General features: G+C 39.2%; 1 protein-coding gene across 6 annotated transcripts in view; it reads left to right on the top strand.

Moving 5' to 3' along the window:
* Positions 1 to 13,248, top strand: part of arhgap28 (Rho GTPase activating protein 28) — a 30,565-nt gene that overhangs the window by 12,456 nt on the left and 4,861 nt on the right. For 5 of the 6 annotated variants that reach the window (XM_047811422.1, XM_047811423.1, XM_047811425.1 and 2 more), the window contains exons 2-10: positions 2,550 to 2,734; positions 3,475 to 3,695; positions 6,210 to 6,285; positions 6,388 to 6,590; positions 7,347 to 7,512; positions 7,623 to 7,714; positions 10,027 to 10,104; positions 12,015 to 12,174; positions 12,406 to 12,488. In XM_047811422.1, the coding sequence (XP_047667378.1) occupies positions 2,550 to 2,734; positions 3,475 to 3,695; positions 6,210 to 6,285; positions 6,388 to 6,590; positions 7,347 to 7,512; positions 7,623 to 7,714; positions 10,027 to 10,104; positions 12,015 to 12,174; positions 12,406 to 12,488 (1,264 nt within the window). The remainder of the gene's footprint in view (positions 1 to 2,549; positions 2,735 to 3,474; positions 3,696 to 6,209; positions 6,286 to 6,387; positions 6,591 to 7,346; positions 7,513 to 7,622; positions 7,715 to 10,026; positions 10,105 to 12,014; positions 12,175 to 12,405; positions 12,489 to 13,248) is intronic. The other variant, XM_027149943.2, reaches the window with a different exon arrangement.

Genomic DNA, 13,248 nt, shown 5'->3' with positions numbered 1-13,248 from the left:
TTAGTTGTTTTAGAATTGCATTCATTTGTTACTGTGAAGATCATTCTTGAACACTGTGTGAAATTATTCCACTAATTATCCCCTTTATCAAGCCCAATTGTGTTTTTCATGTCAAGCAATACAATAAAAATCACTCTAAAACTGGAGGTGAAGAAAGTTGTCAGTAAACAAGGATTCATTTACATTAAATGGGGACAGAAATATCTTTCAAAGTAAACTTGATGAAATAAGAATATTTTTCTCTTTAATAGAATGGTAATTTATGTGTTTGCAATGTTTCCGATGCCATATAGGTACTTGTTCTCTGGGTTTAGGCTTATCTTGAGGGTCCTATTGGTGCTTGTCACACTCTCTCAGCCTGCCTGGTAGCTTAGTCTGCTACAGAGCAGGGTTTGCGGACCGTTGTACCGAACCTGAGACCACCTTCTACAGGTAGTCTCATTTTGGTATCACCGGAAATATGCCGGATGTGAACGCAACTTGTTCTCAGGTCTGCACTTATTCAGGAAGTAAAGTTACATCTTTAGTATACATTATGCATGTGTACATAGAGTGGCATAGGAACAATGTTGAACTATATTGTGAATGGAGTTGGGTTCTCCATACACGATTAGGATGACGTACGATAAGCACTGGGGTTTAATAGAATCAAGAAAGTCTGAGATTTTGGTCAGAATTCTCTGACACTAACAAAATGCCATCGCCTGTCATAATGGCACCGAATAAGCTCTCAGTCTGCATGTCACATAATGAGTAAGACTGCCGATCCGAGCTCATGATCAAAGTTTATAATAGTGATATTATATCAGTTTTTAGAAAGGGTAAATCTGGCTTAAACAGATGAGGTGAATCATGCTTCTGGTAAGTAAATCATGCCTCAGTGTCATGGTTTGACTTAGACATGCATCTGAATTTATTCCTCAGTTCCATCATGTTTCCTGATCTCAGGTCAGCCAAAGATTTCATTGATGGCAAAATACATTACCATTGCGTAGAGGAACTTTTCTTGAACTCATTAGTCGTCTCATTAATGGCTATAATGCCTGTGCTTATCTTAAATGCATGATTGATGTATAGGAAATGACTTATTTATTGTACATTATAGTGAACACATCTTTTGATGCGTACTTTAGTGGGCCCATTGGCAAAGGAATTATGTTTTCCTTGCATAAAAGCCTCCATCATCTCTTCTGTGTAGCTGTTACGGGTCGGCTTGTAAAAACATAAACCTAGAACCCAATTATTAAAGGAGAAAATCTCAGATGAATTAAACAGAGATAAAAGCTTCTGTCTACTGATATGGACATATTGTAGACCTGTAGAAGTGAGAGACTTATTTTTAGCAGTATGAAATGGATAGGATTGCTCAGCCAGCACCGTCCTACAATTCTCAATGTGGCAGAATTGACACAAACTAACTACTATTCTGGTTGTAGAAATGTTTAAATAGTTATAATTAGTTCTGCAAAGTCACTGAGTCAGCGATTGTGTCGTAAGCCAATTTTGAAACCAGCGTGTCATGCTTGTGTGACAGAGACTCCAAAATATAGTAATAAAACCCGTCGAAAGCTGAGAGCAGAAGCCTCTTAGGGAAATTTGAGGCTATTAGAATGGAGTTCTCTTAACACAGAAGGCATCTTGCAGGGTTGTGATCGATAACATCCTCTAAGTGAAGCCTGCTTCCTGGCAAAGAAACTACAGAGAGCGAATGCGAGACACAGTGATAACAGTTCATAGTCAGCTAGTTTTTCCTTATCAATATTTCAGTAGGAAAGTTCAAACCTAAATTGAATTAGATTGCTTTGCTTCGCAGGGCTTTTTGGGACTATAATGTTAACTTTGTTCTCGAGAACTACTTGAAATCCTAAGATCATTCTGCTTTACTGTAAACTTCCTTGCTTTGATGATTGCCTTTGGCTCATGAAGCTTACCTTTAATCTAGAAGCTTCCATAGTGAAAGGACTGAGTTAGTCTGTCATCCTTCTACCTCCATCTCGCCGCTCCCCCAACAGCTGCTGATAGAAGAAAAGGGTGAAGGTCTGCATGGTGTCACAAACTCTTTCATCTCAGAGTCCTTCATGTACCCATAGTGTTTTGAGGGCTATACTGAAAAAAATGGATGTCCCTTGCGAACAACTCGGCTTTGTGTTATAACTAATTCGGTAAAGCTATTATAATAATCCCAGGCTCATTCAGTGAGTCTTTATACTCTGGTTATTTTTGTAGTAATTGTAGTGTAATGCTTCTACATTTACATCACCACATTCCTTGTAGTCTGATTTGTCGTGGTACAGGGATCTGGTAGTATAGTGGTTAAGGTGTTTAGACTACTGATCAGAAGATTATGAGCTCAAATCCCAGGTCTACCAAGCTGCCAATGCTGGGGCCCTGAGTTAGATCCTTAACCCTCAGTTGTATAAAATGAGATAAAATGCAAGTCGCCCTGGATAAGTGCACCAGCCAAATGCGTACTTCTTGTGTATTACTATGTGATATTACTACGAGTAATGGATTTAAGTAACTGGATTCTTCTGTATTGCTTTCATTAGGAAAGCACAGAATCTGGGAATTGCGAGGATGACTTCGGCAGGAGCGATGCCTCCCTCTCCTCCTGAACGCTCCATATCCCAAGACTCTCAGGATTCCATGCAGGATTACTGGAGCGAGATGAGGAACATTGAGGAGGACTACCAGGGAGGTCAGGAGGAGATGATGGAGAAGGGCAGCAGTGATGGTGAGTCCAGACTACTCTACATGAGCAATTACTTTTTTATCTTGCATATCATTTTTCTGTGGTTTTCTACATGGGGTTCTGCTCGAAAGACAGCTGGATATAATAATGATGAAGCTTTTTTTTTATTGTGCTATATTTGAAATGTGGACCTGCTGGATTTGGGCATTCCTTTTGCATCTTTGGACTGTTTTTATGCTTGGCAGCATTGGCTAAAATATTTGGTCATGTACACATGTATTCTGTTAGCCCTCTGGTCTAGATCAGGATTTCTGAAGGAAAATGGTTAACAGGTGTTTTCACTCATGCTGTTTTTGTTGGTTTTCTTTCTACTTTTGTTTGATATGGTGATTTTCTCTTCATAGGGGAATGCATGATTAGCATTGGGGTCCATGTTTCAAGCACAATTAAGCACATTTAAATGAATAATGTATGTGAGACAGACTGAACCAATTTGGTTGGGAAGGTTCCAGATAGACCTTTCAATGTTTTTATTAAAGGCAAAAGAGTCTCTAAACCCATGTACTTTTTCAGGTTACCTAGAAACTTAAAACTGGAGACCAAAATAAAAACATTCCATACTAGACATTTTTAAGGCCCCTAATCTCTTCCACTCTTTCTTTCACTCTGATTGCCCCAGCACTGAGATGTTTATCGGAAGTAAATAATCAGGTGTGACTTGCTGTAGATGTACAGGATTCTCGGCATTCTGACTGTAACGTTTGTGCAATTCTGCATGGTAGAAGCGGAACTGGAGGAAGCGTGGCTTCACGAAGCTGGTCTCTCCCCACTCGTGTCCGGAGCGATCGTTGACAGTCCTGCCGAGGCTCTCCTTTCAACACTCACTCGCTCACAGGCCGCCATGGTGAAAAAACGCCTAGACAACTACACACAAACCCTACGCAAAAGAAACAAGCAGGCCATACGCCATGTCCGGGATGTCTTCTCCACGACTGACACATCGGTAAGCAAGACACACAATGTTCTGGAGATTTATGTACAGAAGTCTCTTGGAAGAGCCGAAAAGTGTTTTTCAGACACTATAAAGATGGTCGATCGATACTCTTGGATTTTTCATGTCGAGTGTATTTTATTCCTTTTGACAGGAATATTGATTCTGAGATGCCTCCTGAGACTGAGTATCTTGCGAGATTAATTGGTTCCTGCTCTCACATGGCAAGATTAGCTGCATAATCTCTTTTCTCTAAATGTCTATGAGATGATGAGTTACATACATAGCAGATAAAGCTGCCTCTCGATCTTACGTCTCCTGTTGTCCTCAGTCGCCGTGGAGCCTTTCAGGTGTCAGTCTCATTTAGAAACCGACTGATGATAAGAGTGACAGCTGTGTTTAGGGTAAGTACAGGATAGGCGAGACATTCCTGAGCATGCCACCCATTTGCCAGGTCAGCTGCTCACCAGTCATCTCGAAACATATCTTTCTTACTGACTTAGGCTGGAATGTGGAAGGGCTAGAATGTGGAACAACCCAAGCTGCGTTTAAATTAGCCATCAGTAATGCTTTGTTCATATCCAATGACCCAAGCAAATAGGATGGAGAATTTTTCTTTACTCGAGTTGCAGCTTGAATAAATATGGACTTTGTTTTTGTAAACAGAATAGACCTGACCCTAATTTGGTGCATCTTTGCTTCAGTGGATAATCTCACCTGGATGCTGTAGATCTGTAACTTCTGCTATTATCATCATAAACTGTCCTGAGTTTGTCTCAGGACTTGTATTTCTTCTTACCACACATACTGTTTACGATACTGCTTTGTTTTGTTTTTTTACTCTTCTACAGCTCTGTCTGTCAGATGGTCCCTTTGGGTCTGTCAAGAGTGTATATTTTTTTACTTTTAGTGTGTATATATTTTACCTAGATTTTACCTGGAAACCTTTTAAATATAGTTCATAAGTACATAATTGGACCTTACGGACTACCACTTAACGCTACATCACGTTCAGGTTAGTAAGTATACGGCACATTTGAGTGAACAAGCACGCACCACTCTTACTACCCCAATAATAATGAAAAATACTGTTTGGTCTCTTTATATCTAAATATTTAGTATCCCATTATCCATTGTCTCCCAGAAAAGGATGGTTTACATTTTGAGTCTGGTTTCTGTCAAGGATTCCTTTTAATTCTACTGTTGCCCCTGGCTTGCTTCATCTGGATTTCCATAAAGTTGCTTTGACACTGTCTGTTGTTTAAATTTCTATACAAGTTGAAATTAATTGAGAGTCATTTATGTGTGGGAATTCAGTAATAAACACCAAAATAAAGGCAGCTCTTAAGCCCATCCTTGAGAGACTTTGTGACTAAGAGCATGTGAAGTGGATGAGTAACTGGTCAGTCCTGCCAAGGCCTGACCAGAATGAGTGTCACAGAGGCACATGCACAGGCATGGGGTGGGGTGGGGGGTGGGGGTGGGAACCATAGCATGGTAGAACATGCAGTGGATCAGTCTTATTCGCAAGTTCTACCATATCAATATCATCAGCAAGAAGTAGAATGTCTTGAGTGGACATCTGGTCAACAAATGGTATTTGATGGAGCAAGGGAGTAGGCAGGCTGGCAGCGAATGTAGGGCAGTTACTCGCAGCCAGCTGGACTGGCAACTGAGACTTACTGTTTCTATGGTAAGGATGCAGTTGTGAGTAGAGCTTGGCACAGTGGGCTAATGTGCTAACATTAGCTCATGTAATGTGATCTAGATTACAGAAAAGGATGATGGGTTGTTAAGGACATTTCTGCTGGAAGGAAGGCAAAGTGAGGAATAGACCACAACAGGAAGTCTGGTTAGGAATATGACCCATTATCATTTGTTATGATGTGATTCAGCATTGTTTTTCAGAGTTGCCGCATTCAAAGCTCTTTTGTAGTCCGTGGGCTTAAAGGTTTTGAAGCCGTGGATTCTTTTAGCTGTATTTAATGCATTTGTGAACATTTCATGAACATTTTCTGAAATGTTTCATGTATAAATAATATAATATTTTGTCCTTTTATTACAGCCATAGATCTTTCTAATCCAGAACCAACTGAACACATTAGATTCAAGTTGATATTATTTACAGGTAACTTGTTTCTGGGTTATTGAGGCTTTCAATTCAAATGGCCATTCAAATCATTTAATAACTCTTGAATCTTTGAAAAAATCACTTATTACTGGCAACGCTTCACGAGCCTGTGTATCCTACTTTAACAACCACTGCCAACCATTTGTGGTTGTATTGTATGGAGAGAACTGACCATGACAATAAAACAAGAGTACACATGATCTCAGCTGTGTAGATTTCAGAGACGTTTCATGTATGTTTCTGTAATGTACAGTACTAATAAACATCAGTGTAAACCATGGGATTTATATGTCGCATTACTTTTATTCTGTTGCTTCTGAAACTGTTGGTTTCTCTTTATCACATGGGATGGGTTAATTTGCCTTGATCATAATTACATTCCATTGTTCTTACAGACTGTTGAACCAACTCCCACAGTGTCCCCAAATGGGACAATTACACCGATACTGCCACATTGGATACCTCCCAAAGGTTAGTCTGTGGCTGTTAATGCTTGCAAACCACTGTACAAGTCCATTATGGGATTATTGCTCTTGCTTTGTATTACTGAACCAACAAATTTGGGTATTACAGACTATGTCTGTATGCACATGTTTGCTGTAGGTAACCAGTCATGCCCAGTGTTCTCCCCTGTGGAGAGCAGCATGTCAGAGTGTCAGCTGGAGCCGAATATCTTGTCATTTGAAGTACCATACTCCGAGGGAGTGACGGCTCATCGGAAAGGCCACGACCGCCTTGACTGCCAAAGGATCTGGAAAGGAGACAAGGATTTACCAGTAAGTGTTTGCCTTCAGCTTTGCTTTTCCACAGTTCTTTATAATCTCATACACACACACACAAAGCTTATGTGGGCCACTAAACCTTTCACTCACCATCTGTCATCATTGGATTTTTATTGCTTTTTCATTTTTATTGATTGCATTAAGAGCTGAAAGAAAGGATGGAGAAACAGGTCACATTTACAATACTCAGTTTAGGATTTCAGCCTTTTCAGCAGTCGACTGGTGTTCTATTTTTGTAGGCAGTATAGAGCGCGACATATTGGACTTTTTCAATCAGTACCAACAAATGAATTATTTTATTGCCACAAGTCTGATATAGCTTTAAGTGTGAGACATTTTTATCTCTGTTGGGATAACCATACACAGAATTTTAGTGGTTGAAAATGATGACTTCAAATTTTAGATGTTTATGAAAAAAGAGCTTGGGTCATTACAAAAGCAGAAATGAGTTTGATATCACAATTTACTTTGATTATTTTTGGGAAACTGTGTATGTTTTTTTTTTTTTTTGTTTTTTTTTTGTTTTTTTTTTAATTTTGTAAAATTTTGCCCCTAGTAAGCTAGGTAAAAAAATAAATGCTTATGAGTCATTAACCACTGCTGTGGGCAAAACCATCCCAAAGATTGGGATAAGGAAATCTATCTGATTTGTTATTGCCTCATGCTTTGAGATGAAATATAGAGTGTACATAATAAAATGAAACCACAAACTACATTTAGTGAGAGAATTTTATTATCTTTCTTACTCAGACATTCCAGATTGTGAAGCCTAAGCAAGGGCTGACCAGAGTGCAAGACTTGTCCTCAGAAGACATCAAGAAGATCGGCTATATCTGTCTGATAGAGCTAACCACATTTTACGATGCCCTGGGCATTGAGCTGAAGAGGAATCGGGAAGTTCGTAGAAAGGTGCGGGGTGAGTACTGTTAAAATGTTATCATTTAATATTTCATCACTTATTCTCCAGATATGTTTTGGTTGGTGTGATAACTGTAGATAACTTGTGATAACTTCTTCTCTCTGCAGAATCTGGCATATTTGGAGTTCCCCTGACTACATTGCTGGAAAATGACCAAAAGAAATTTCCTGGCTCTAAAGTTCCCCTTGTTTTCAAAAAGGTGCGTAGCTTATCTCTTGGATTCTCTCTTGTTTTTTCTGGGTTGTGGTGCAGGGGTTGAACCACAGCAAAGCGTCTTTATGTTCAGCCCAAAGTGGAAACTTCAGCACAGCAATTTTTTTGCACTGGACATTTTGGAAAGTCATTAATCAGCACTTCATCTGGTTTGGACTCAGGTCCCTCCCTCCTCCTCAGCTCCAGCCACAGCTTGATACGTTTGATTATTCTACTTGCCTAGGCTTTGTTCCCATTCCTAGCAAACACTTTCCAAAAAAGCTATCAGGTCTCACCCTTGTTACTGTTTTTTCCCTTGAGTATTGGTCAGCTGCTACAATCTGCTTTATTTCTTGTCTGTTTTTGCCTGGAAGCTACGAGACTGCGTTGTATTGAAGAACTACAGAGTCACATATCTTTCCACTTCATGTGACCTCACTCTGTATCATCGCTGCCATTTTGAGGACCGAATAGAGAAATGACTATCAGTCTTATTGTGTCTGTGCTTCATTAAGAGCATTCGCTGTCATTTATTTTTCATATAATCACTACTACTGCCCTACTTCATATGAATACATAACATATCGAGCAAATTCTCCTTGACATTTTAGCTTGCATTAGCTACATCACAGGAAAGCTTGGAAGTTTACCTTGGCAGCAATAATTAGCAGTAGATAGCTGATATAAACTTAGAATCCAATACTGACCGAGGTGAAGAGCCAGGAGGATTCTTTTGTCTTAAAATTCTCTGAGGCTCATATGAGGGTTATCTATAAGAGAAATATCAGAGACGGGGAAATGTGAAGTTTTCTGCTAATTTTAGTGGAATCAGCACTCGACAGTACTAGTATGTTTTATCAGCTCTGTTGAAGTACTCCCTTCTGAAGTAAAGTCTTTCTTAGTAAGTTAGTCATCTTTCACCTCTAGTTACATTTGAGTTATGCAGCAAAGCAAGAAATTCACTAGGATATATAAAAATGGTTAACCATATGACAGTGGATTAATACACCATGGTTTGTTCTTTGTAGATTTAGAAAATGAATCCAAAGTACTTAATAAATGTAGATATGATGACAGTTTTCTCTGATTTTTTTGTGAAAGATCTTGTCATTCGAGCTAACGGTACAACACGAAAGTTGGCTAACCGTGTAGCCGAGTAATTTAAGTTAGGATATTTAAATTAATTTGATTTTATTTGTTTAGTGATTTTAACAGTGAACACCGTCTCAAAGCAGTTTTACACTAATGGAAAATTTCAAAATAGAAATTACAATGTTTAAAATTAAATTAATATTTATTCCTATTGAGAAAGCCTGAGGCAACGGTGGCAAGGGAAAAACTCCCTGAGACGATATGGGGAAGAAATCTTGAGAGGAACGAGACCTAGAATGGAACCAAGTATTATTAGGCTGCGTTTTAGAGATTAAACCAAATCCCTAAGTGACTTTATTCACCGAGGAGAATCCTATTGCCAGTGTAATTTGCCTAAAGGCAAGCTTTACTCTGTGTTAAGAGTTGAGTCTTTTTTACTAAATTTATTTCCTTTGTGTCTGCTTTTAGAGTGTGGGAGGAAAGAAGTTCAATAGTCCACCACATGCTGAGAATTTAATGTTCTGTACAGATTCCTCACGGCTTGAGATCAACCTGATCCAGTTTAAAGAGGAATTAACTAGAACACTTCATTACAACGATGAAACGTTAAGGAATATTAAAACAGTTGTACGTGTTGAAGAGTATAAATGTAACCGAAAGGTCATGGTATGTCGTGTTGCAATAGTTTGAAAAATCATGCATTAAATAATGAATGCGAATGAGATTGAGTTTCAGCAGATCACAAGGCATATGTAACCTTCAGAGTGGAGGAGATTATTTTCCCCATATAATCTCAAGCTGCTATATTTACACTAATTGCTAAGTCTGATATCCAGCACTACAGGGTGACTTTCTGTTCCATTCTGAATAAAGTTTAGGTTTGGAGCAAGCAGGAGAAAGCTTATCTGTTTGTGTTTTTAGTTTAGGTTTCACTGTTTGAGCAAGAGTCTTACTGTCTGATTGGCTTATCAGTGAGAGATAAAGCATCTTGTATCTGTTCTTAAAAGGAGCGGAATGCTGAAAAATCTCACACAGCACACTGCGTTATCTCTCAACAATGCAAGGGGTGTATCAGAAAGTCTGATAGACAAATACACTACACTAAACCTGCTGGAATTAGCAAATGCCTTAAGTTCAGTTTTGTGACTGAGCAAAGAGCCATATTGAGCTCTGAATTCCCATCTCTCTGAGTATGACAGTTCTGTGTATCTGTGTGTGTGTTTGCAGCTGTTGTCGAAGTTGGAGCAGACAGGGCTGCAGACGGAAGGAATTCTCAGGGTGCCTGGCTCTGCCTCTAGAGTAAAGGTAAAACACCTTAACCCCTAAAAGTGCTTTCATTCCTTAAATTAATTAGTTATTCAACTACTGAATGACTGGTTTATCTCTATCACTTTTCAACACACACACACACACACACACACACACACACACACACACACACACACTATAGCATGGTGAATTTGTCCAAAATTTGGTTTCGATGTCACTCAGCATCAGCTAGCTTTAAATCCTAGACATACCACATTTCCATCACCATGTTACCTCAGATTTTAACACACATGATGTGCCAATGGAAACAAAAAAAAGCATGTAGCTCCCTGACAACCCAGACACGTTTTGTATTTCACAGATCTTATTTTAACCACTACGCTTCAGATTCACTCCTTGCTACGTGCACATTCTTTGTGCTTATGTTGATTTTCCATGTGTAACTGCTCAGAACTAATGAAAGCTAGTGGAGCCTGCACAGGGTTGCCTTGTTGATTGAAATCTCTGAAGAGGCTGTGAAGCTTTGCATCTTACTCAGGTAGTCTAATCTATTCCAATCCAATCTAGCCAAAATGAACTCATTAAAAGGTAGTTTGACATTAAGCTAGAAGGAGTAGTGATTGGGTTACCAAAATTGGGTTACTGTTGCCTGTGTGCGCGCGCATGTGTTTGAGCATGTGTGCGTGCTTGTGTGTGCGCGTGCATACGTGCGAGCGTGTCTGAGCATTATCTGCATTATCTACAAGCAGCATTTGTAGTCTACAGTAACGTAAGGTTAAATCAGATGCTTATGTTTGTTTTAATGCAAATTAGTGAGTTTGCTGTGTTTCCAATACTGCCAGCATTGCATTATAATACAATATAAAACAGTACAATAATGCAGAAATCGCAGTGGGGTTGTTGGTATGGAAAGACTCCAGAGTATCCTGATTATTTTTCTGCTCTGAGCCTTTAGAAAGATTTGGCATTACAGGGCACCATCGCAGACCAGCTGTTTTACTTTAGTACTGCTCACACACACACACACACACACACACACACACACACACACACACACACACACACACACACACACACACATGCACACGCCACATAAGCTCCAGGCTTAGGTACACATGGAGCTGAGTGTACAGGACTATTTGTGTGTAGAGGGGCTCTTAAAGGGGAGTGCTTTAAGTTTAAACTTCCTTCAGTGTTATATTGGTCTTCAACAATATTGGTTTTGAACATTACCCATAATTATGCAGAGCGGTGTCACTGATCACCATGATGAACTGAAGCATATGTAGAAGTCATTTATTTTGTATCATTACTGGTGTTTTCCGAATCGAATGTGGGTCTGTCATAATAAATCAGATAAACATGCTAAAGGCAACGGTCTGTTAGACAAGTTGGAACCTCCAACAGAGTAAAAAAAAAAAAAAAAAAAAACACAACATACTGGGTAATATGACACTCCACATATATTGTACCACAGGGGATTGATGGATAGTGAGAGAGATAGTAAAGTAGAAGAGAATTATGCAATGACACTGCAGATAAGTTGAATATTTTTAAATGTAATTAAAAATATTGCCTACACTGAATATAGCATTCTGTTTACACTTCAACACCCTTTTATTTGCACCCTCTGCTCAAACAGAACAGAATCCGTTCATGCTAATACCGCCATCAATTCTACCATAATTCAGTTGAACTCAATGTTTGCCCAAAGTGTTTGTCTTTACTGCTTCAACAGTAGGTTATTCTGTTATGGGATATAGTAGCCTAGTGGTTAATGTGATCAGAAGGTCATGAGTTCGAATCCTAGGTTCACGAGGCTGCCACCGGTGGGCCCCTGAGCAAGACCCTTAACCCTCAATTACTCATTTGTTAGGTTTTGGAAAGAGGTTTTAATGCATGATTGCTGATTGATTTATTGATTTTAATTTTGTGCACATCCACAGCACTTGCGTCAAGAGCTGGAGGTGAAGTTTTATGACGACAGTTTTGACTGGGAGCAGGTGAGACAAAACGATGCAGCCGGTCTGCTGAAGATGTTCATCAGAGAGCTGCCGTACCCCCTGCTCACACTGCAGCACCTTCCTGCCTTCACCGCCGCACAAAGTGAGCACCTATAAAAATCACGCATACCGTCTCATGTGCCTACAGGAAAACAACCCTTTTTATTCACAGTACAGTTGGCACAAATAAAAGTGTGTGACTAGCTGCACCAAGAATTATCAAGAATTACTATGCATGATTTCACTCTTGTACTTGTCACTGATGGCAAAAAGATAGTGTAGCTTTATGTGTCACCGAGTATGATGAGATTAACAGCTGTCTCGGATGTGACAGATATCGCACCACACAAACACCAACTGCAGGCTCTGCACCTCCTCATCCTGCTTCTGCCCGAAGCTAACAGAGACACGCTGAAGGTAAGAATCTTACCTGCTTTTTTAGACATCACAATAATATAGCATGTCCAATAACAGCATGTCCAACAACAGCATGTCCCAAAGTGTTTTGCCACAGTGATCGTAATTAATAATGAACTTAGGGCCGTGATGTCTAACCTCATCTAACCTTTTTGTTTAAAACTTCTATGGAACAGGAAATAATAAGCCAAATAAAAAAAAACAAAAAACAAAAAAAAAACACTTGTAATACAGAGAAAACAGAAAGCTCAACCTCTTTGTCCTGATGACCTACCCATGGCAGAATAATCACTGAATGCTACAAATCGCTGGCACTGGACTCCATAAATGAAATAAAATAAATAGTTTTGTCTTCAAAGTGTCTTCAAAAAAATGTCTTCAAAGAAATGCAGTAAATGTCTCTTGATATAAGGCGTCAGCGTATCTACGAGCACAGGATTTGCTTTGCTCAATAACAACTCATTTACTCACGAAATCCATTTATTATATAGCTTACAGTAGAATGAATGATTGAGTTAATGTTATAGAAACTGGTTCATACCTTCTGATGTGGCAAAATAGAAACTTTAACAAGGCCGTGAAATTAATTTATATTTTTAAAAAAAAGTGCTAGCTGTTTATTTGTGTTCAGGAATGGATTTAATGAGTCTTATCGCTCCTTGCATCTTAAGTCAATGCGATTGTGTTTTACGTTTATGCCTCCGTCTGGTATTTCTGATTACGTTCTGTAGCTTTGGTATAAAACAATACTAAGCCTGCT

This window comes from Tachysurus fulvidraco, chromosome 3 (assembly GCF_022655615.1).
Source record: "Tachysurus fulvidraco isolate hzauxx_2018 chromosome 3, HZAU_PFXX_2.0, whole genome shotgun sequence".
NCBI classification, from domain to species: Eukaryota; Metazoa; Chordata; class Actinopteri; order Siluriformes; family Bagridae; genus Tachysurus; species Tachysurus fulvidraco.
The sequence above is the reverse complement of the archived record's forward strand: the minus strand, read 5'-3'. Positions and strand labels throughout refer to the sequence as shown.